The sequence below is a fragment of the Acartia tonsa genome, chromosome 4 (genome assembly GCF_053477335.1).
Source record: "Acartia tonsa isolate MP-2025a chromosome 4, ASM5347733v1, whole genome shotgun sequence".
Classification (NCBI taxonomy): domain Eukaryota; kingdom Metazoa; phylum Arthropoda; class Copepoda; order Calanoida; family Acartiidae; genus Acartia; species Acartia tonsa.
Window position 1 is genome coordinate 2715380 of NC_137263.1, and position 25634 is coordinate 2741013.

Sequence of the window (25634 nt, forward strand, 5' to 3'; positions counted from 1 at the left end):
TAAAGTTAGACATCTAGTGACTAAAATACAAACTAAAATTAGGTGCAATATTTTATTGCCTATTTTGTTCTAAATATTTTATGGCTTCTCACTGTGTAAAATTTAACCCACCTCCTTGTGTATAATAAAATGTATACTCGAGTAGCAAGTTAAATAGAACACATTTTCTGAGCAGGGGTCTGGAAATCCGAGAATGGGATGTTTTAAAAGGAGAGAGAGGGGACAATGGGCTGTTTATTACACTTGTCCCCAAAGTTGAGAATAGGATGTTTTAAAAAGGATGAGTGATCTATATAATAAAGTTTTCCTGCCTGAAACTAAAGATCTCGGAAAATTTTTGTCTAAATTATCTGTACTTTTCAGGGGAACTTTGAAAATGTCTTGGGGTGTAGTAAGACTGTCTATAATCATGACATTCCCTGGAGGCTGTGTGCGAATCAACAAGCAACTATAAATCCTATCCCTATCTTTTGGAGGGGTTAACCTCTAATTGCTTATGAGATTTCCTGGAGATTAATACCACAGAGGAATCAAAAGAGGACTGGAAAACCTCTCCAAATATTTCTAATATGAAGACAAATGAGGGTAGAGTGACTTATTGCTGAATAGTTAATAAAGATTATTTATTAAATATTTTCTAAAAAATCTTTTCAAAAATCCAAAAAAATTGTTTGAAAAATAAAAACAAAATATTAGTTTTTAGTATAAAATTTTTTTAATAAGTTTGTTCTTCTAAAAACAACAAAAATAATTAAAACTTTCAAAATATATAAAAATGTAAAATTAAAGTTAGAAACCTAGTGACTAAAGTTTTAACTAAATATTGATGCATTATTTTATTGCTTATTTTGTTCTAAATATTTCAAGTCTTCTCACCCCAATATATTTAACCCATCTCCTTGTATATTACAATATAATCATTTGAGTAGCAAGATAAACAGAACATTTTTCCATGGGTAGGGGGGCTAGAAATTTGATAATAGGATGTTTTAAAAAGGAGATAGAGGGAGAGAGGGGACAATGGCTGTTTATTACACTTGTCCCAAAAGTTGAGAATGGGGATGTTTTAAAAAGGATGAGTGTTCTTTATAATAAAGTTTTTTTTCTGTCAGAAACTAAAAATCTCGGAACATGCCAGTAAAAATTAGCTGTACTTTTCAGGGGAGCTTTATTAATGGCTAGGGAAGTTGTTAGAATAATAATATATTCCTGACCTCCACTAGAGGCTATGTGCGAAACATCAAACAATTATCCTAACCCATAATCTGAGGAAATCTATTATTAACCTCTTTCATCAGTTTTGGGCTATATATTTGTTGATCACTGATCAGTTAGATCAATCAAGAATTCGAGAAATATCTCTTTAAATATTAGATTGCAGTATAAAGGGATGTGATCCATACCATAACATAGTCTTGAAGTTGAAAATGAAATATTTTATGTTGTAAAAGTATTTTTTTAGATTTTAAACATAAATAAATTAATATTTAACTCAAAATATTCTTTAATTAACACATACACAAATTACTTTTAAGATTTGTTCTAAAGTTAACAAAAACAATTGAAACTTTGAAAATATTGTTAAAATTTTAATTAAAGTTAGACATCTAGTGAGAAAAGTAACAACTAAAATTATGTGCTATATTGTATCGCCTATTTTGTTCTAAATATTTTATGGCTTCCCACCCCAATAAATTTAACCTACTTCATCGTATATTACAAAATAAACACTGAAGTAGCAAGTTAAATAGAACATTTTTCTATGGGTAGGGGAGCTAGAAATTTGAGAATGGGATGTTTTAAAAAGGAGAGAGAGGGAGGGAGGGGACAATGGGCTAAAATTGGACTTGTCCCTATAGTTGAGAATGGGGTGTTTTAAAAGGATGAGTGTCCTAATCCTATATAATAAAGTTTTTCTCTCTGTATACTTTTACAGGAGAGCTTTATAAATATCTTGGGAAGATTATAGATCATATTACTGATCTACCATAAAGGAAAACTTTGTCATAATTGTGTACGTGAGGTAATCTTGGGGCCTGGATTAAATCTGAAGTTTTCAGACAATGTAAATGAAAGGTACCTCTTAAAATAATGCCTTTACAGAAGTGTTGCTTGAAAAATGGCAATATTCAATTGGAGCGATTCAAAATAAATTCTTATATGTTGTTAAAATATATTTTCACTGTTTAAAAATAATTATATTGAATTTAAAACTTAATTAAATTTGTTAGCATAAACACTAAAATAATTTTTCAAATTTTATCTAAAAAAGAACAATAATTTTCAAAACTTTAAAATATAACAACATTTAAATTAAAGCTAGACATCTAGTGACTAAAGTGTAAACTAAATTTAGGTGCAATATTTCACTGCCTATTTTGTTCTAAATATTTTATTGCTTCCCACCCCAATATATTTAACCCACCTCCTTGTGTATTACAAAATATATACTCGAGTAGCAAGTTAAATAGAACACATTTTCTGAGCAGGGGTCTGGAAATCCGAGAATGGGATGTTTTTAAAAGGAGGGAGGGGATATTGGACAATGGGTCTTTTATTACACTTGTCCCCAAAGTTGAGAATGAGATGTTTTAAAAAGGAGAGAGATGGAGGGGACAATGGGATGTTTATTACACTTGTCTCCAAAGTTAATAATGGGAGGTTTTAAAAAGGATGAGTGTTCTATATAATAATTTTTTTTCTGCCTGAAACTAAAGGTCTCGGAAAATTTCAGTCTAAATTATCTGTACCTTCCAGGGGAGCTTTAAAAAGTCTTATTATACTGTATTCCTAACTTACCATAAAGGCAATGTGCGAAGCCTCAAGATACTATCCTATCCCATGATGTAAAGAAGTTTTTTGTCATGTTCGGTCTTGAGATAGTTTAAGGCGTGAGTACATTCCTATTTAAGCCAAAGGGTAATAGAGAAATGCCATTCTCTCCAAATAATGAGAAGATTAAGTAATTGTGAGGGTTACTTGTGACTGACCTTACACATGAAAATTAAAAGTTATAATTTATATATTGTAAAAATGTCTTTTATACTGCTCAAAACAAATTTTTTTAAAACTGATAATAAATTATATTTTTATAATTAAAACAAATAATTATTTTAAATTTATTTTAAAACGACAAAAATAATTCAATCTGTAAAAGATAAATCAAATTTAAAATAAAAGGTAGACATCTAGCGACTAAAGTAACAACTAAAATTATGTGCAGTATTGTATTGCCTATTTTGTTCTAAATATTTTATGGCTTCTAACCCCAATATATTTAACCCACCTCCTTGTGTAATACAAAATAATACTAGAGTAGCAAGTTAAATAGAACGTTGTTTTTTTCTGGGTAGGGGGGCTGCAAATTTAAGAATGGGATGTTTTAAAAAGGAGTAGTGATATGTAGAGAAATAGGGGACAATGGGCTGTTTATTACACTTGTCCCCAAAGTTTTAAAATAACGTTTTATTATTCATTGGCTTAACAACTTTGGGGACTTTTGAAATTCGAGTGTTTAATTAACGTTTCAACCACTAATTTTAATCTATAGAATCATGTAAATCAATTTTTTGGCCATTGTCTTATCCCTTTCGATCACTGATCATTTTTCAACAATTTTATTAATTTTAAATGCATCCATAGCTTCTTAAAGTGTGCGATGATAGCTGTAATATGTAAATTACTATTTGGAGCTCACAATTTTCATAATATTAATCGCAGAAAGCTGTCTATTTAATACGATGCGATAAATAACTATTCTAGAATATTCCGAAAAATTTAGGCCAAATTCAAAAACTTTGCTTGGCTAGCTATAGGGAAAACAGTAAAAGTGTCGAACTATGACGTCAGAAAAAATTAACAATTAACCAATGAGAGGCCGCTATATATTTTACCACAGTGAATACTGGCTTTTTATTGGTTAATTGTTAATTTTTTCTGACGTCATAGTTCGACACTTTTACTGTTTTCGCTATAGGAGTTAGAGTAACCCAAGTCTTTCATAGGTTCATTAAGTTAAGTGTCCAAACATTTCAACCACTCATTGTAATCTACAGACGGATGACAACGTCAATAAAAGCAGAGCTCTAAAATCAGAAGGAAGGACAAACGAACAATAGCTCTTGTAGAGTGTTAGAATTTAATAGGAAGAACATTAATTTGTAACAAAATTGTACATAAGCTTTTTTTTTAAATCACATGAATAGGAATGTTTCAGCTATCTATTTTGTATATCAAAGCTGAAAAAATCAGCTTACGTTACGGCCGGTGAATTACAGAGTAGCTTTGCTACCAAAATTGTGTTTCTTTAGAATTGTTGGTAAAAATTGAAATCTGAAAGGGGGGGAAGTAGAATTTATGGTAATTGAAAAATTGATAAGATTTTTCCACCTTTAAACTTTGTAAAATTGTCTTACATTTTAAAATATTTGAGGGTTAGAAGCTACTCTTAAAGTCATCCATGTCGTTAGGATACTCCGAAATTATCATGTTTATCTAACTTTAAGTCGAAAACCAAATGTTAAAATATTATTTATCACAGAGTATGATAAATAGAGACAAAGACCAAACTGCATAACTTTTGTGTCACTTTTGATTCCTGTGACGTCATATAGTGAGGAAAGAAAACCCCTAAAAAAGAGATGGAGAATATGACGTCAAAAGTGGTGCAAAAGTTATGCAGTTTGGTCTTCGTCTAGATAGACATTGAACTCACCCCCCAATTTTTACATTTTTCCTTACATTGAACATTTTTTAGGGGGAGTAGTTTTCTTCTTGGGGCGATTTATCTTGGTAGTGTTGTGGTACCCTCCCTCAAAATAGTTTTTAAACTTTCCAGGACCTATGAGAAGCTACCCTGTAAAGGAGAAAAATATTGATTCAGTGGTTTGCGAGCTCATTTGGTATAGACAGACACACATCCTGTTAGTTTATTATAAGACTAGCGGCATTACCCTCAGCCTCTAGGGGCTCTGCCCCTAGAGGTGATTGAAAAAATAGTACCTCTGTTGCTGAAAAACTCATTAAAAAAAATATAAAATAATGGGAGGAGGAATGTTTTGTTTTTTGGAGGGTTGGGGTTGTCCCACCCCCTCAAGAAAATAGCATATAACCATCACAGGACCAGTAGGTATATTTTCTGAAGGGTAGAATCCATTCGGTTAAGTGGTTACCGAGATCTTAAGGGATAGACAGACGGACGGACAGACATCAAGCTACTTTGTATTCTAGATTACAGACCTTAATACTCTGCTGATAAGAACTAAAGAGTAGCTATACACTCTGCTTGCAACAATTAATTAAAGAGTAGCTAGCCACATTACTTGCAACAATTAATTAAAGCGTTAAATAAATAACTAATCAATTAAAAGTAAATTGTTTCGGACAATTATTGTATTTTGTTGTTAAAATCTTTTCTATAATTAGGCTAGTTCCGTCCTTACGTTCGTTACAGTTAGCTCTTTTCCTTAATTTAGACATGTTAAAATTGTCCTTTCGATTTCAAACTTGGCATTGTGATTTATGTAGTAGTTAGTTATGCTTTAGAAAGTGTAGCAACTCTATAATCGTTACCAGAATGTCCGTAGGTACATTTAAAACATGTTTATTTTAAATGTAAAAAGCGAAGTAACTCTGTAATCAATCCTAAAATTAACATGTCTTTGGAAAGTTTTCTGTTTTAAGCAGTTTTTTTTAACAAATTAACTTACGATTTTGTTTAAACTATAACATTTATATAGCTTATGCAGTTATGACACTCTACAAGTGTTCGTTTGTCCTACTTCCTCGTAAACTTTTGGGGTCGAAGACACCCCTAACATTTTAGTAGATATATCAATGGATGTAAAATATACGTGGATATATTGACAGGGGAAAATTTGACGTAAATGTAGCTTATTAATATGGACCTTTGGACCATTTATTGGTCAGTTCGTTCATTCAGTAGGAGGGGAAGAGAAAGGTTAAAGGGGTTGAATGGGGGGTATTGTTACCTAAGCCAGCTGCGAGCTTTACTTTATCAGAGTACATGAAAGTCTGGTGCAACATCCAAGTAATAATAAATCCATTATGTCGACAATCCTAAGTTACCAAAATTAAGAAAATAACTAATTAAATTTATTAAATGTTAATTTTTGAACTATAAATACAATTAAAAGTGCTTTATTAGGAAGTTTACTAAATAATTTAAAGTTTATTTTAATTAATGACTCAGCTCAATCTTTAAAGTTTATTAAAACAAAATTAAAGCTTGATATTTGTAACATTAATGAACATTATCTTTGCCCCTAGCCTCTAGGGGCTGCACGTTCCTCTAAGCTGTGAGGTTCAATAAACATATTAAGCTTCCCTAAAGAGCACAACAAAAATATTTCATCTCATTAAAAGATTTATGTTTCTTAAAATCATCCTTTCTTTAATTTTTTCCAAGGGCGATTTCTCATGGAAAGGTGGTTGTATCATCCCTCAAAATAAATAAACACAATCCTTGGACTTATGAGAAGCTACACTGTAAAGGAAATCCCTATCGGTTCAGTGGGTAAGCGAGATCATTCGGTGCAGACAGACTAGAGACATCCTGTTACTTTTATCCTATTATATAAATGTACAGCTTCTTATATGTTCTGGAATGTTTTTAATTATTTTTAGGGAGGTTAACTCCAAACTCTCGAGAGAAATTGACCCTAGAAGAACCCCCCCCCCCTTTTAATATTTTTTTACTTTTTCTTTTTTAAACTAAATTTGATAGAGGGGGAAGGTCAACTGCCACCACTAGTATATAGAAGCCACTAGGTTAAAAGAAAATAGCTTAAAAATAGCTAAAGAGTAGAATCCAATTGGCTCAGTCTTTACTTAGATCTTAAGGGACAGACGGACGAACGGACGGACAGACAAACATCATTCTACTTTGTATTATAGATTACTTAGACTTAATTGAATGTAATAATTATATGGTTGAAAATATTCCTCAAGGTGGCTCTATATAACATTTAATTGTACACAAAAATAGAATAATTATTTAAAAGGGATTTTTATTTAATGTTTTTGCTTTAAAAAGTAAAATTTATTTTAAATTGTTTTATTTTGACATATGTTACATAATTTTATGGAACAGTGTTATTTTTTATTTGTATTTTTTATATATTAATATACTAACGACTTCCATTGGATGACTCAATTTTTTCTCTTACTTAAGTGAATTAAAACAAATATATGTAGTTCCTAGAACCGATGAAAGTTAAAGGCAGGGGTGTCCAAATTTTTTTAAGGGGGGTGTAATTTGCTTTTAGGGGGGTAAAATGGCAAAAATTTTACCCCGGGGTTAAAATTTGCTTGGGGGGGGGGGGGTGGTAATTACCCCACATGAAATCTGTTGGCAGGGGTAAATTTGGGGGGGGGGGGGGGGGGTAATTTGATAATGTATTAATATTTAGTAGGAAAAATACGCACAAAGCGCGCCAAAATTTTATTTTGTTAGGGATTTTTTATTTTTTGGGGGGGGGTATTTCCCCCCCTAAAATTGTTTTGGGGGGGTAAATACCCCCTCCTAATGGGTAAAATGAAAAATTCGTTTGGGGGGGTTAATCACCCCTTTACCCCCCCCCCCCCCCCACTTGAACGTCTATGGTTAAAGGTATGTCTAATTAAAGAGGAAAATTATTCTTTTTCAAGCCATACTGTCAAAAATCTCTGTTTTTCTTGATTTTAAGTGTCAAACAATTTATCCACCTATTTGTATTTATCAACCGATTTATTTATCTATTTCATCTGTTCTGTTTTTGATAATTAAGAAGGCAATAACTATCTATCTATCTATTATGTGTGTACTGTTTTGAATAATTGATAGAGACATCATTGATATAAAGCAGATAATAGTTATTTCTTTCATCGTATTATAAACCGCTGTCCGCGGACATAGAGTGTACAATTATTAGATTAAAACCAGTTTTTTTAGCCCCGAGGTGCCGAAGGCACGGGCTAAAAAATTGGTTTTAATCTTATGATTTTACATTTCTATATTCGAAGAATGCGGTTTATAATACGATGCTAGACATAGTTTTTTTCGTATTGATGAGAACCGGTTCCTATCCACCGGATTCGAATGAATACGAGAAAAATCTATCAATCTACCTATATAGTATATCAATCTATCTTTTTCATCTGTACTGTTTTTAATAATTAATAGGGACATCATTGATATAAAGCAGGCAGCAAAACCTAATAAGATTTTCCTAGTTTGGTATCTGACAAAGTATTGACCAGCAAAAAGTTGTGGGAAATATGCAAAGAGAAAAAGGAGGGACATTGGGCTGTTTATTACACCAGTCCCAAAAGTTTTATAATAACTTTTTCTAATTCGTTGGCTTAACAACTTTGGGTATTTTTCTTGAATTTTAATTGGTTGGTTAAATAAATCAAGTGTCTATACGTTTCAACCACTAATTAATATCTACAGAAGGGATAATTTTATGTATCATCATTGAGTATGTACATAAAATTATCAGCCATTGTTTTATTTCTTTAGATACCTGAATATATGTTGCAAAAAGAAGCAGTGGTATGGTAATAATGAAGAAAAATAATATATTTTGTCAATAGTCTAACATTGTTAAAATTCAAGTTTTCCTACTGACGAAGCCCAATCTCTCCCACTGTGAGGAAGACGATTCCCTTTTTTCCCATCTCTTTTGAAGAGATTTTCTTCCCCCCCTCCCTTTTTCTTTCCCCTTTATATGACGTCATTTAGGAATCATCTTCCTCACAGTGGGACAGATTGGGCTTCGTCTTTCCTACTTTTACAACCCTATGTGAAATAGGAAAGGAAACCGACACAAGAAAAACAGAATAAGTAAGTACAAAAATTTCAGTTGTATTCTTTCCATGACCCTTTCTTAACTTGTAGAATAGGAATGATAGCAATCAAAACTTCAGTTATTTTTTTGTTTAAATTGTCAAAAACACAAAAACCTACAAAATTTCTGTTGCCCTCTTTCCATGACTTTTTCTTAACCCATTAGTGACGAACTGGGTATTAAAACCCGGTTCCGAAAAATGGAAAAAAAAACGGTTTCCAGCTTCATAATTGCATCATTCTCAGTATGAATCCCCCCTCTACTACCCTGGCTTTCATTTCCCCCTGGAGCAGGCAGTTTAGCTTACTTCGGTTTGCCGGTATAGCTCAACAAAATTTGAAAATCAAGAAAATTCAAAATACCCTTCTAACTTTTTTGTTTCTTTAGTAAAGTCGCTGTTTTTTTTGTGAAATCTAATGTTTATTGACAAGTACATCTATTTGTGAATTCGTTTTATTCAAATTATTATTTTTTATATGATTTTTTTATCGTTTTTTTCACACCCTATAATGACCCGGTTCGGCTTGGCCATAAATACCCGACAGTTTTAAAACCCGGCTCGGTTTCAGTTATTACCCGGTTTTAACTTTTCAACCAATAAAAATAACAGTTTACGTCATTAGTAAGGGTTTGAGCCACCCTAATAACCCTAGTAATCTCTATATGTGTCACCCAATAGTTTTATGCTCGTTTTCTATTATGTAACACCCAAATTTTGTATGTTCTTTTTTTGTGTATGTCGGGTTTTAAAACTTTGGCATACTAAAATTGAAATAAATTGCTTTGTAAATTACTTGTAGCTCTATAGATTACATGAGGTTGTGTAGTTTTTAATTACGGATCGTATCAAAGTTCTAAAAAGTGTTCATCTCACTTTGGGCGTTCAAAAATTACATTTTTCAATTTTTGGTCGAAATAACCGGGTTTTTACTACAAAACCGGGTTTTAATGCCGGCGGAAACCGCCCAAAACGGGTAATAATGCCTGGTTGGTATTTATGGCCAGGCCGAACTGGGATTTTTTGCATCTTTCCTGTGCACGCCACTAGAGCAAAACAAAAAAATTGGAATTCCGTTTTTACCATTATAAAGCTTCCCTGAGATTTTCAGCTCGATCGGCCCATAAAAGTGTTGCTCAGCACTAATGGGTTAATTTGTATAATAAGAAGTATAGCAGGCTTAACATGAATTATTGTCAAAAATGCAAAAAAATACAAAAAATTGGTTGCCTTCTTTCCAAGACCCTTTCTTAATTTGTATAATAGGAAATAAAGCAGGCAAAACATGAGTCATTTTTGGTAGAAATTGTCAAAAACACAAAAAAGTAAAAAACTTCAGTTACCCCTTTCCGTGACCCTTTCTTAATTTGTATAATAGGAAATAAAGCAGGCAAGACATGAGACATTTTTGGTAGAAATTGTCAAAAACACAAAAACCTACAAAATTTCAGTTGCACTCTTTCCATGACCCTTTCTTAATTTGTATAATAGGAAATAAAGCAGGCAGAAAATAATCTGATTATCCAATCATTATTATTTACTCAGATACATATAATCCAGGGACACGGATATAGAATACGTGGATATATTGACAGGGGAAAATTTAGGTTGCTAACATGGACTTCATTTATTGGTAAGTTTGTTCACACAGTAGGAGGGAGGGGATGGATATTTTAGACAGCTTGGAGTTTCACTTTATTAGAGCAGATGAAACTTTTCCAACAATAATCTAATCTAGAGTAGGAGAAATTTTGTTTTTTTATCGTTGGGGATGTATATTCATTTCTCGTCCATTGTCTTTTTCCTTAAGATTCTAGGCCAATTTTCTGGATCCTTATATAAATGGAGTTATTATTACTTAGATCTTACATGAATTATCATATACAAAAGTGAAACTTGTAGGTGGCTAAAATAATGATCCACACATAGACGTCCAAGGGGGGGGGGGGAATGGGGCGATTACCCCCCCCCCAAACGAATTTGGGGGTGCCAATTTACCCCAAATTTCCCCCCCCAAAAAAGACAATTTTGGGGGGGTGAATACCCCCCCCCAAAATAGAAAATCTCTAACAAAAAAAATTTTTAATAAAATTTAAATTACCCCCCCCAAAAATTTTACCCCGGGGGTTAATTTTGGTGGGGGTAAACAAATTTTACCCCTGCCATCAGATTTCAGGGGGGGTAATTACCCCCCCAAGCAAATTTTACCCCCGGGGTAAAAATTTTGGGGGGGGGTTAAAAAAATTTGCGGCGCGCTTCGCTCGCCATTTTACCCCCCCCAAAACCGAATTACCCCCCCTTAAAAAAATTTTACCCCCCCCCAAAATAAAAAGCTTGGACGCCCCTGGATCCACAGTCCAACCCCTTTACCCCATCTTCTTCTCTCATACTGGATAAACGAACTGACCAATAAATGATAAATGTACGAAAACAATTTCCCCTGTCATAATATCCACGTATATTCTACATCCATTTTTTTAATATATCCAGTTCTACAAAAATAAATTCAACCTTCTTAATATTTATCCCTCCTCCATTGAAGATTATATTATCATACTAAATTATTTATAAAACCTCTTTCTTATAATCCTTTTTCATTTATCTATTTACAACTGTTTCCCATTTTTAGTAGCAACGTTACTCTATAATTCACTTTTTCTGTCAGTCTGTCCGTCAGTCCTTGACAGAGGAAAAAAGATTATTTCGATTGCTATAGTGGATTTATTATTACTTGGATCTTACACCAGATTATCATGTACTCTAATAAAGTGAAACTTGAAGCTGCCTAAAATAACTATACCCCCCATTCACCCCCTTTACTGATCCACTCCCCTTACTGTATGAACGAATTAACCTTTAAACGAGTTCCATGGTAGCAACCTTAATTGATGACATTTTTTCCCAAGTCATAATACCCAAGCATATTCTAAATGCATTCATTTCATTTTTTTATAATTGTAAGGTTTCGTGATTTTTATACTACAAATTTTTACATTAATGTTTAAAGTATAGATGAAGTATAGTTATTTTAGCCGGCTTCAAGTTTCACTTTATTAGAGTATATGAAAATTTGGTGCAACATCCATTAATTATATATCGATGTATACACTTAAAAGGATGTCGCTTAAATAATGGATAAATTGAATCTTCTTAATCTGTTGCAAATCGATTCAATTGTCTATTAATTCTCAAATGATTAATAGATGACACAAATTTTATGTGCATATTGTCATTTTGTGTTTTTTTTTAAATATGCATTTTTTAAGCAACATATTTTAGGCGGTTTCCTTAATTATCGCAATGAGTTTCTATTATTTATAGTTTCTTATACCAGATTTTGTTCTCTAATAAAATGAAACTCGCAGCGGGCTAAATAAAGATACCTTCAATACCCCCTTGCTCATAGGCGTCCAAGGGGGGGGTAATGGGGCGATTACCCCCCCCCCCCCAAACGAACTTGGGGGTGCCGTAGGCACCCCCAAAATTTTTTTCATTTTACCCCCCCCATTTAAAATTTACCCCTACCCTGGGGGTGCCGTAGGCACCCCCAACCATTTAGGAGGGGGTAATTACCCCCCCCCAAACAATTTTGGGGGGGTAAATACCCCCCCCAAAATAGAAAATCTCTAACAAAAAAAATTTTTGCGCGCTTCGCGCGCATTTTTAAAACTAAATTTTTGATAAAGTTTAACTTACCCCCCCCAAAAATTTTACCCCGGGGGTAAATTTTGGGGGGGGTAAACAAATTTTACCCCTGCCAACAGATTTCAGGGGGGGTAATTACCCCCCCCCCCCAAGCAAATTTTACCCCCGGGGTAAAAATTTTGGGGGGGTAAAAAAAAATTTGCGGCGCGCTTCGCGCGCCATTTTACCCCCCCCCAAAACCGAATTACCCCCCCCCTTTAAAAAAATTTTACCCCCCCCAAAATAAAAAGCTTGGACGCCCCTGCCCTTGCTTTCATCCCCTCCCCTGATCATGGAGTAACGTATTGACCAATATCTGAGGACTATATTTGCAACCTGAATTGATGACAAAAATTCACTATCACAATATCCACGTATTCTATATCCATTTAAAGAAAAAAAATGTATAATTATTTTTATTCAAAATAATTTTTGTTATTAGTTCCTTCCATAGGCGTCCAAGGGGGGGGGGTAATGGGGCGATTACCCCCCCAAACGAATTTGGGGGTGCCGTAGGCACCCTCAAAATTTTTTTCATTTTACCCCCTCCATTTAAAATTTACCCCTACCCTGGGGGTGCCGTAGGCACCCCCAACCATTTAGGATGGGGTATTTACCCCCCCCAAACAATTTTGGGGGGGTAAATACCCCCCCAAAATAAAAAATCCCTAACAAAAAAAATTTTTGCGCGCTTCGCGCGCATTTGTAATACTAACTTTTTGATCAAATTTAAATTACCCCCCCCAAAAATTTTATCCCGGGGGTAAATTTTGGGGGGGGGTAAACAAATTTTACCCCTGCCAAGCAAATTTTACCCCTGGGGTAAAAATTTTGGGGGGGGGTAAAAAAAATTTGCGCCGCGCTTCGCGCGCCATTTTACCCCCCCCAAAACCGAATTACCCCCCCCTTAAAAAAATTTTGCCCCCCCCCCAAAATAAAAAGCTAGGACGCCCCTGGTTCCTTCTTTTGATCACAAATTCTGCACACTCTATACTGTTGATTATATTTTTAGTAGCGAAGCTACCTTATAATTCTTCATGTCTACACGTCTGTCAGTCAGTCCGTATTTCTAGAAAGTATTTACTTTAACAGTCAGTCTCTCAGTCATGATACAAAATATAGACATAAAAAACTATGAAAATACTTGAGAGAGGTTTCGTGATTTTTTCCCCAAAAATCCCTTTTTTATTTCAACAAATACTTTTTAAATCTCCATTTCCAACTTCTAATCCATGATTTGTTTGTGCTTCGCTATTAATGGATGTTTTTATCTTTGTTTTAATTTTATTCATAGAATACAATTATGTTTCACTAATTAAATAGATCATCAGTTCCAATTAAGATGTTAATAAATAATAATTTTTTAAGATATGTCTTTCCATTTTTAATCTTTTAAAGATATACAGAATATTTAAATTATTACCACCTGCAAATTTTAGTACAGATTCCTATCTAACATTGTTTGTAGGTCTGTCTGTCGGTCTCGCTTTAAAAGATGTGAATGTTATTTTTTTAAGGTTTCGAGATTTTTTTCTTTGTTATGAGATCTGAACATTTGCTCTATAACTCCTTTATCTTTTTGTCCCTTCAAATCTATGATTTTTTTGTGCTTCGCTACTTATGGATGTTGTCATAATTGTTTCTAAATTTAGCGGATATAAACCCTAAAAATTGCATTCGAAAATGTTTTATTCTTTGTTTAGGCTAGGTTATGAAAAAGGGTTTATGGTAATGCGCAGCTTTGGTTCAAAAACAATTCTTTTGGCTTTCCCTTTCAGTGTATATTGAGCACTGAAATCTTCCCCCTCCACCTTCTTTTCCTGTGGGCTATCTTTGCCCATTATAACCTAAACTAAAGTGACCTTTATTAATTAACAAATTATTTCAAGTTCAAATAAGCTGGGGTACAGTTTAACAATTCAAGGAAATATAACAATAATTAAATATCTAGTATGGATTAGAAATCGATTAATATAATCTGGATTAAAACCAGTTCTCAGCCATACGGAAAAATCATGTTTAGCATAGTATTACAGACAATTTTTCACGAATATTAAAATAAAAATCATAAAATTAATAATTTTGTTAGCCATGGCCGATACCCTATGGGCTAACCAAACTGGTTTAAAACTTTTCATTTTAATATTTTAGTAAGCTGTCTATAATACGATGCGATAAATAACTATTTTGAATAGTATATAGCTTCAGTTTATAGATTTGCTTTGCTATGAGAAATTTACAAAATTTAAATTTTTAAAAACGTTTATTTCATTGATTTAATAATTATCACATTTTTGGCACAATTTTACATTTAACAATTACAAAATTTTGTTTCAAATTACATAATTACATAATTTTTTATATTTTCGATATTTCCAAATTATTTAAATAACGACAGTAAAAAAAAATTACATTAAATTACATGAAAATTTAGATTCATTTAATTTTTTTTCTTGTTTTATAAATAAAAAGTTTCTATGATTCTACTATAATCTACTTTAGAATTACATTTTCAATAATAATGATTTTTTTGATTGAATGATTTTAAAAACTATTACTTGTTACTTTTGATAATAATGTGAATATTTTTTTGGGGCAGATATTTATATAAATGTTTTCATTTGGATAGATCTATATTAATAAAATTGATATCTAGCAGTTCTGGTGGCCGTAGCTCATGATCATTAACCCTCAGCCTCTTTGGCGGCTTTGGAAGCCTCTCTCAACCTCTTCATTTTGGCTCTTAAGGCGGCCAACTTTGATCTACCGGCCTCGAACTCTGCCTCCATGTCCTTGAACTTGTTGTCTGTCTCCTTCCTCATGGCGCGCATGCCCGTATGGTCCTCCTCCTCCTCTTCTTCCGCCTTCTTATCGCCGCCATCTTGGTTTGGTTTGGTACCCTCGTCAGCTGACTTTTCGGTGGCGGGTGCAACGTCGTCTGTGGTTGGCACGATGACAGCTGCTGGTGCTGGTTCGGCTTCTTCAGCCTTGGGTGGTTCTTCTTTGGCAACAGGGGCTGGGGTAGGTGTGACCGCAGGCTCCTTCTTTTCGGCGGGTTTCTTCCACTTTGGTACTGGTTTATCCTCCTCGGCGGGCTTGACTTCCTCTTTCTTTTCTGCGGCTGGTGCAGCAGCCGGCTTCTTCCATTTTGGCACAGGCTTGGCGGCCGGCTCCTCTTTCTTTTCCTCCACCTTTGGTGTGGTGGTTGTAGCTGGTTTCTTCCACTTGGGAACTGGTTTTGGTGTTTCTTCGGCAGGTTTGGGCTCAACCTTGGGTGCAGCCGCGGCGGTGGCAGCTGGCTTTTTCCATTTGGGAACTGGTTTTGGGGTTTCTTCTGGTTTTTGAGGCTCCACTTTGGCTGGGGCGGCAGCTGCAGCAGGTTTCTTCCACTTTGGAACAGTTTTAGGAGTCTCTTCTTTTGGGGGATCCTCTTTTTTGGCTGTAGCTGGCTCTGGCTTTTTCCATTTGGGTGTGGGTTTGGCCTCTTCGACTTTGGGAGCAGGTTGTTCTTCCTTCTTTTCGGCAGGCTTCTTCCATTTGGGAGTAGCTGGCTTAGTTTCCTCAACCTTTTTGGGTGTTTCTTCTGCCTTAGGAGCAGCTTCAGCAGGCTTCTTCCATTTTGGCACAGAAGCAGGTTTAGTTTCCTCAACCTTTTTAGGTTCTTCAACAGCCGCAGCAGGTTCAGGTTTCTTCCATTTAGGAACTGTGGCTGCGGGTGCTGGTGCAGGGGCTTCAGCGGGTTTGCTTGCCTCTGGCTTCTTCCAGCTGCTAGTTGTTGTGGTAGTGGCAGCTGTGTTTGAGCTGCTGGCTGAGGAGCTGGAGGTGGTGACTGATGAAATTGCTGCTGATTTGGATTCAACCTAGAATAATACAGTTTTAAATGAAGTTTGACTTTTATTTTTAATTTTGAAGATAAACAGATTTAATTTCTTTTACTATCCAAGTAATCAATCATATCATACTAGCGGCTACGCCCCTAGAAGTCTCTAAGTGTATTTAAGTTAGATGGGGGAAAACTCGACTTTCCCTCTATTTTCAATTTGGGTTTTAAGAAGATTATTTTTTTTTGGGGGGGGGTGTCATCTTTCATTGAAAGGGTGGAGATACCATCTTCCAAAATAGTTTAAAAGAAGCTTCACTGTAAAGTAGAACCATATCGGTTAGCGCGATCCTTGGCTATAGACAAAAAAAGCTTACTACTTTATATAATAGGTTAAGACTCATTTGGATAATATTAGACAGTTAAGTTTTTGTTACGACTCCAAAATCTATGTAGATAAACCTTTGGGTGCAAGAGCTAATACTGGGTTAAAATACAAAATTTATGATTAGAAAACACTTTTTCAGTATGGCTTTGAAACCGATTAATATTCGCTGGATTATAACCGGTTCTTAGCCATACTGAAAAATCATGTATGACATCGTATTACAGACAATTTTCCACAAATCTTAAAATAAATAACAGTAGTGTGATCATTCGGGTCCGCGGGCCTAACAAAACTGATTTTGATCTTATAGTTTTTTATCTTAATTTCTGTTGAAAGCTGTCTATAATACGATGCGATAAATAACTATTTTTTCACCTTAATTTCAACTTTGGTTGTTTGAACACTAGAGGTCGTGGAAGTCTCAGATTCACTTGATTTATTCCAAGAGTAGGTTTTAGCAGCTTTAGACTCTGTAGCAGCAGCTGAAGAAATAGCAGCTGTAGCGGCTGGCTTGGCTACTTCTGGTTCGGTCTTCTTCTGCCAAGACCAAACTCTTTTGGCGGGAGCTTCTTCTTCAACTTTAGCCGCAGTAGTTGTAGTTTTAGTAGTAGTTATAGGAACATTAATCCTAGTTGTCTCAGTCTTAGGAGCTGTGGCTGTAGTATATGACTCTATCTTAGTCTGATTCTCTTTCTTAACCTTATTAAGCTCCAGATCATCTTCAAACTTGGCAATTTCCTTGCGCCAGGCACCTTTCTTGGGAGTTGCAGGAGCTAGGTCTTCAATTGTAGAAGCAGCGGCTGAAGAGCCGTTAGTGTAGCCGTTGGTTGTGGTTGTGTAGCTGCTACTGTAGCTGCTGACTGCTGGGGATTGTGTAGTGGTTGATGGAGTGTAAGAAGACCTTCAACATGTGGCATATCAATACATAGAAATATAGGTACACCGACAAACGTCCTACTACGACAAACGTCCTAATGCAACAAACGTCCTAAACTTGAAAATCCGACAAACCTCCTAATGCGACAAACGTCCTAAGCGACAAACCTCTTAAACGACAAACGTCCTACTGCGACATCTCTTAAGTAAAACCTCCTAAAATATTAAAGGTCGAATTTTGTAATGCAAGGATGCATCGGGTTCGAAACCATGTCATTGGATAGCCAACACAGACTTTGGAAAAACTGTCGGACAGATTTTCAAAATTTAGCCTATGGATAAAGTTATTCAAGAAATAAATTTCAGTTAAAAATTATTTCCCTGTGTGTTATCGCCATATTGGTTTTCATTGTTCAAATGTTTTTTTTGTTAGTGGATTTTGTTCTCAAATTTTAGAAGATTTTTTTATTTCTTATTTTTTTAAAAAAAATTAGGACGTTTTACTTAAGAGATGTCGCATTAGGACGTTTGTCCCTTTAGGACGTTTGTCGCTTAGGACGTTTGTCGCTTAGGACGTTTGTCGTTTAGGATGTTTGTCGCATTAGGACGTTTGTCGCATTAGGACGTTTGTCGTAGTAGGACGTTTGTCGGTGTACCGAAATATATACTTTTCCAGTATGGCTTCAAAACCGATCAATATCCGCTGGATTAGAACCTGTTCTTAGCCATACTGAAAAATAATTCATAGCATCGTATTACAGACAATCCTTAACGACTATTTTTTTAAAAGTAATAAAATTAATACCGGTTTTGTTAGCCCGGGGCCATCAAAACTGGTATTAATCTTATGATTTTTAATTGTAATATTCGTGGAAAGATGTCCACAATAATATGCGATAAATAACTTTTTGTCCTATTTCCTCTGAAAGTCTGTGAGTAAAAACTAAGCAATTACAACACAATAGAAATTTCCCAAAATTGTTTAGCTAAGTAAAAAAATGCACGGACATAGAGACTTTCTGGTTATAATTATAGAGTTGCTGCGCTTCCTACATCGTTATTAACTGTTATTATAGGAATCATCATGCAAAGTGTGAAATCGAAAGAACAATTCTAACATGTCTAAATTAACGAAAAGAGCTAACTGTTACGTACGGACGGACCCTAAGTGTAATTTCCATGTAATGATACATTCCTGTTGTAAGTAGATGAAGGTGTAGAAGTGTTTGTGCTGGATACAGATGATGTGCTTGTCCTACAATTTTTAAACTTCATTTCATATTTGTTACATTTACTAACTTGTGACATTTCAACTAAATATTATTTTGAATTATGTGTGTTTGTCCGTCTGTTTGTTTGTCTGTCTGTCTGACGTCTGTCTGTCTGTCTGTTTGTTTTTCTGTCTGTCTGTCTGTCTGTCTGTTTGTTTGTTTGTTTGTTTGTTTGTTTGTTTGTCTGTCTGTCTGTTTGTTTGTCTGTATGTTATTTTGTCTGTATGTTTGTCTGTCTGTTTGTCTGTCTGTTTGTCTGTCTGTTTGTCTGTCTGTCTGTTTGTTTGTCTGTTTGTCTGTCTGTTTGTCTGTCTGTCTGTTTGTTTGTCTGTTTGTATTTCTGTTTGTCTGTTTGTCTGTCTGTCTGTTTGTTTGTTTGTCTGTTTGTCTGTCTGTTTGTCTGTCTGTTTGTCTGTCTGTTTGTTTGTCTGTTTGTCTGTCTGTTTGTCTGTCTGTTTGTCTGTCTGTTTGTCTGTCTGTTTGTCTGTCTGTTTGTCTGTTTGTTTGTCTGTCTGTTTGCCTGTCTGTTTGTCTGTCTGTTTGTCTGTCTGTTTGTCTGTCTGTTTGTCTGTCTGTTTGTCTGTCTGTTTGTCTGTCTGTTTGTTTGTCGGTCTGTTTGTCTATATGTTTGTCTGTCTCTTTGTCTGTCTGTTTGTCTGTCTGTTTGTCTGTCTGTTTGTCTGTCTGTTTGTCTGTCTGTTTGTCTGTCTATTTGTCTGTCTGTTTGTCTGTCTGTTTGTCTGTCTGTTTGTCTGTCTGTTTGTCTGTCTGTTTGTCTGTCTGTTTGTCTGTCTGTGTGTCTGTCTGTTTGTCTGTCTGTTTGTCTGTCTGTTTGTTTGTCGGTCTGTTTGTCTATATGTTTGTCTGTCTGTTTGTCTGTCTGTTTGTCTGTCTGTTTGTCTGTCTGTTTGTCTGTCTGTTTGTCTGTCTGTTTGTCTGTCTGTGTGTCTGTCTGTTTGTCTGTCTGTTTGTCTGTCTGTTTGTTTGTCGGTCTGTTTGTCTATATGTTTGTCTGTCTGTTTGTCGGTCTGTTTGTCTATATGTTTGTCTGTCTGTTTGTCTATATGTTTGTCTGTTTGTTTGTCTGTCTGTCTATCTACCTATTTCAAGTATCTATCTACATATCTACCCTTCTTCTATCTATCTTCTTTAGTAGTATGTATCTACCTACCCATGTATCTATCTATCTATCTACCCAAGTATCTATATATCTAACTACCTAAGTGGAGTAAGGGTCAGCTTGACTGGTTCAGTATCAACGTCACGGCGAGACTCTGACTATCTATCTATCTATATTCCCAAGTATCTATCTATCTACCCAAGTATCTATCTATCTATCTACCCAAGTATCTATCTATCTATCTATCTACCCAAGTATCTATCTATCTATATATGTATCTACCTAAGAGGAGTGAGGGTCAGCTTGACTGGTTCGGTATCAACGTCACGGCGAGACTCTCGCTCATACGCGCGAATTTTCTCATCGGTACTGCGGTAGCCAACATCCCTTTAAAAAAAAATTAAAAATCAGAACGTTTTAAATGGACGTACGGGCTTTCTGGTAACGAGTACAGAGTAAATCGTTACTAATTGTTATAGGAATCATCTTATAAAGTTTGAAATCGAAAGGACAATTTTAATATGTAAAAATTTTCCAAAAGAGCCAACCGTTACGGACAGACAGATTGGCCGACCCTACTTATAGAAAAGCTTCGTTTTTAAAAATATGGTTATAACTCAGGAATTTTAAAGGATAAGACAACGGATGATAAATTTGTACACAGACCCAATTATGATAAAAAAAATTATCCCCGAATTGTTGAATTCAAACTACTAACCTAGTGGCTTTTGTGGCTTCATGAACATTTCTCTTATGATTTTGCAGCTGTTCTAATTTCTCCTCATAACCCTCCATCTCTTTTCTCCAGCTATAGTTCTTAGGCCCGGTCTCGCCCTACAAATATTTAAAGATCTCTAAAACGTCTTCAATAACTCTAGTAATTGGATTTTTGTTTGTCTGTCAGCGTCCAACAAGTTCTAGTAAATCTCTATTTCATTTTAAAGGACCACAGTTTGTCGATGCTGTGAGTATTGGTGCAAAAAATATGACGTAACAAAAAAATTAGCCAATGAGAGGCCGTTATTGACCAATGGTAAAATTTATAGTGGACTCTCATTGGCTAATTTTTTTTGTTACGTCATATTTTTTGCACCAATACTTACAGCATCCAGTTTATCCTTAAAATTAGCGTTAAATAGTAGTAAGTTCGAATGTATGTGTTCTCATTATTACCTTGAAATTGTTTAGAAAATGTAGTTGGACAAAGTGTCTCAAAAATCCATCTCTTTTTTAGGGGTTTCTTTTCCACTTCTCCTCTCATCTCCTTCATTTTTATGACGTCACGTGGCTGATTTTTGAGACAATTTGACCATTTACTTGAAAATGTTTGGAAATGATTTGAAAATGTTTGGTTAAAACTCTAGTTTTAAAGCAGTTAGCCCCCCAAAAAACATTATAAAATTACCGACCCATCCACTTCTCGACAATCATGGCAGCTTCCAAACTTTACCTTGCCGACATTAGCGACAGCTGCTAAAAATTACCTTGCCGACATTAGCGACAGCTGCCACAGTTTTGGAGCTGAATCCGTTCGTGTTCATGAATATGTCGGACATACAGGCACGGGTGGCATCCATGTCCTAAATTTACGGGTTTTTAAATCAATATATCTGGCAACACTGTTCTATATTATTAGTATCTATCTATCTATCCATCTATCTATCTTTCTATCTATCTGTGTATCTATCTATCTATATACCTGTTTATAAGAGCTGGTTGTATTGATAATCTTGTTGTATGCCTTGCTCCTTTTCTCCTCTTCTAGACTGTCTTTAAGGTCTGTCTGTCTGTCTGTCTGTCTATCTATCTATTTATCTACCTGTTGATAAGAGCTGGTTGTATTGATAATCTTAGTGTATGCTTTGCTCCTCCTTTCCTCCTCCAGACTGTTGTTAAGGTCTGTCTGTCTGTCTGTCTGACTATCTATCTATCTATCTACCTGTTTATAAGAGCTGGTTGTATTGATAATCTTATTGTATGCCTTGCTCCTTCTCTCCTCCTCCAGACTGTTGTTAAGGTCTGTATGTCTGTCTGTCTGTCTGTCTGACTATCTATCTATCTATCTACCTGTTGATAAGAGCTGGTTGTATTGATAATCTTATGGTATGCCTTGCTCCTTCTCTTCTTCTCCAGACTGTTGTCAAGGTCCTTCTATCTATCTATCTATCTATCTATCTATCTATCTATCTACCTGTTGATAAGAGCTGGTTGTATTGATAATCTTATTGTATGCCTTGCTCCTTCTCTCCTCCTCTAAACTGTTGTTAAGGTTTGTCTGTCTGTCTGTCTGTCTACCTATCTATCTATCTACCTGTTGATAAGAGCTGTTTGTATTGATAATCTTATTGTCATAATCCTTCTCTTCTCCTCTAGACTGTTGTTAAGGTCTGTCTGTCTGTCTGTCTGTCTGTCTATCTGTCTATCTATGTACCTGTCGATAAGAGCTGGTTGTATTGATAATCTCTTTGTATGCCTTGCTCCTCCTCTCCTCCTCTAGACTGTTGTTAAGGTCTGTCTGTCTGTCCAGGGGCGTCCAAGCTTTTTTTTTGGGGGGGGGTAAAATTTTTTTAAGGGGGGGATAATTCGGTTTAGGGGGGGGCCGCGAATTTTTTTTACCCCCCCCCCCAAAATTTTTACCCCGGGGGTAAAATTAGCTTGGGGGGGGGGTAATTACCCCCCCTGAAATCTGTTGGCAGGGGTAAAATTAGTTTAACCCCCCCAAAATTTACCCCCGGGGTAAAATTTTTGGGGGGGTAATTTAAATTTTATTAAAAATTTAGTATAAAAGCGCGCAAAAATTTTTTTTGTTAGAGATTTTTTATTTTGGGGGGGGTATTTACCAAAATTATTTGGGGGGGATAAATACCCCCTCCTAAATGGTTGGGGGTGCCTACAGCACCCCCAGGGTAGGGGTAAATTTTAAATAGGGGGGGTAAAATGAAAAAAAATTTGGCGGTGCCTACGGCACCCCCAAATTCGTTTGGGGGGGGGTAATCGCCCCATTACCCCCCCCCCCTTGGACGTCTATGTGTCTGTCTGTCTTTCTATCTATCTATATACCTGTTGATAAGAGCTGGTTGTATTGATAATCTTATTGTATGCCTTGCTCCTCCTCTCCTCCTCTAGACTGTTGTTAAGGTCCAGATCCTTGTACTTGGCCATGGTCAGGTACTTGTCTGCGCTGGTAGTCAAATCCTGTGTAAAAATGCAAAGTTACATGCAGATATAGTACCATACAGAGCGAGGGATGTAAATCTTTTTATAAATTGTTGCACTTAATTTTGAAACATTTTTAGTAGCAAAACTACTCTAAAAATTCGAAATGTCCGCCCGTCTGTCCGTTTGTACTTGGCCATGGTCGAGTACTTGTCTGCACTTGTAGTCAAATCCTGTATAAAAATAATGATATATCTAAATGTTCCCTCTGACCCCATTTTTCGTCAAACTTTAACCTAACATATTTAACTAATCTTAACTATTTTATTATAATAATTATAATTAGTGTCATATGCTTCACAAAATAAGAGGGAAGAAATTTTTACACGAAATATATCCAAGAAAATGTTATTTTAAGATATGCGAAATTTAAAGCTGACTAATAGTGTGAACGAAATGGAAAAAAACGCCGTTACGTATCAAAATCTGTAAAAATTTTCAACCAATGACATGCATGGAGTGTACCTCCCCTATCCTCCTTTTGGCTAATTTGCCATCCATTACACAATTTACCTTGTACTCCTTGGCATCCTATTTACCTTGAATTCCTTGGCATCCTATTTACCTTGAATTCCTTGGCATCCTATTTACCTTGTATTCCTTGGCATCCTATTTACCTTGTATTCCTTGGCATCCTATTTACCTTGAATTCCTTGGCATCCTATTTACCTTGTATTCCTTGGCATCCTATTTACCTTGTATTCCTTGGCATCCTATTTACCTTGTATTCCTTGGCATCCTATTTACCTTGTATTCCTTGGCATCCTATTTACCTTGTATTCCTTGGCATCCTATTTACCTTGTATTCCTTGGCATCTTATTTACCTTGTATTCCTTGGCATCCTAATTACCTTTTATTCCTTGGCATCCTATTTACCTTTTATTCCTTGGCATCCTATTTACCTTGTATTCCTTGGCATCCTATTTACCTTGTATTCCTTGGCATCTTATTTACCTTGTATTCCTTGGCATCCTATTTACCTCGTATTCCTTGGCATCTTATTTACCTTTTATTCCTTGGCATCCTATTTACCTTGTATTCCTTGGCATCCTATTTACCTTGTATTCCTTGGCATCTTATTTACCTTGTATTCCTTGGCATCCTATTTACCTTGTATTCCTTGGCATCTTATTTACCTTGTATTACTTGGCATCCTATTTACCTTGTATTCCTTGGCATCCTATTTACCTTGTATTCCTTGGCATCTTATTTACCTTGTATTCCTTGGCATCCTATTTACCTTTTATTCCTTGGCATCCTATTTACCTTGTATTCCTTGGCATCGTATTTGGAGTCGAAGGACATTGTCTTGGGGCGGGAGGAAATTCTTTCGATCCCATTCACACTGAAGTCTTTAGATCTCTCCCTAAATACAATGGATATATTATTAATTGGATGTTGCACCAGATTTTCATAAACTCTGATAAATAATCCCTACAGATGGCTAAAATAACGACTAACCCCACCCACCCACTTTACCCCATCCCCTACCCTCCTACTGTATAAAGAAAACTAACCAATAAATGAGGTCCATATATATTAGCAAGATAAATATATCAACCTCGTAAAAGTGTCGAACTATGACGTCAGAGAAAAATAACAATTAACCAATGAGAAGCCAGTATTCACTGTAATTGACCAATGGTAAAATATATAGCGGTCTCTTATTGGTTAATTATTAATTTTTTCTGACGTCATAGTCAGACACTTTAACTGGGTTCTAAATATATGCCAATTTTCCCCTGTTAATGTATCCTCGTACATCCTAAATTCATTCTTCCTATTTACAAATACTAGCGGCTTCACCTCTAGCCTCTAGGGGCTTTGCCCCAAGAGGTAATTAAAAAAAAGTTTTATGGCACCAAATGCCCCATAAACAAAACAAATGGGAGGGGATTTTTTTGTTTTTGGGGGGGTTGGGGGTGTCCCACCCCCCAAGAAAATAGCCTAAAACCACCACAGGACCAGTAGGTATATTCCCTGAAGAGTAGAATCCGATCGGTTCAGTGGTTACCGAGATCCTTTGGTACAGACAAACAGACAGACATCATTCTACTTTGTATTATAGATAAGCAGTGAAAAAAAACCATTGATCCCAAGGGAAAGGACACTTGACGATAAATTAATTTTTATCTTTAATTATTTGAACATAATTAATTATCTTGTATATTTATTTTATTAATGGAATGTTTGAACCAACCAATCAAAAATAAATGATTGTGCCTAGAGTTTATAAGCCAACTTATGATAGAGAATGTATAATATAACATTGGGAACCAGTTAATTCCAACACCCCCCCCCCCGCATACCTTTAAGTGTAGCCCTTGAAAAAAAATCATGCCTTTAAATATCGAAGTTCATAATTACTTCAGCTTAATATTTTGCACTATATCATTTAGTAATTGATCAAT

The 25634-nt window shown here is 35.4% G+C and overlaps 1 protein-coding gene across 3 annotated transcripts in view; it reads right to left on the bottom strand.

The window, feature by feature from the left end:
• Nucleotides 1–14781: 14781 nt before the first annotated feature.
• Nucleotides 14782–25634, bottom strand: part of LOC145315672 (uncharacterized) — a 35802-nt gene continuing 24949 nt past the window's right edge. For 2 of the 3 annotated variants that reach the window (XM_080155682.1, XM_080155681.1), the window contains exons 6-13: nt 24490–24589; nt 23067–23201; nt 21491–21586; nt 20725–20840; nt 20289–20393; nt 18810–18870; nt 17115–17639; nt 14782–16391 (exon numbers count right to left, since the gene is read on the bottom strand). In XM_080155682.1, coding sequence (XP_080011808.1) covers nt 15216–16391; nt 17115–17639; nt 18810–18870; nt 20289–20393; nt 20725–20840; nt 21491–21586; nt 23067–23201; nt 24490–24589 — 2314 coding nt within the window. In that variant the 3' untranslated portion in view covers nt 14782–15215. Of the gene's footprint in view, nt 16392–17114; nt 17640–18809; nt 18871–20288; nt 20394–20724; nt 20841–21490; nt 21587–23066; nt 23202–23735; nt 23761–24489; nt 24590–25634 lie in introns of those variants that run through there. The other variant, XM_080155684.1, reaches the window with a different exon arrangement.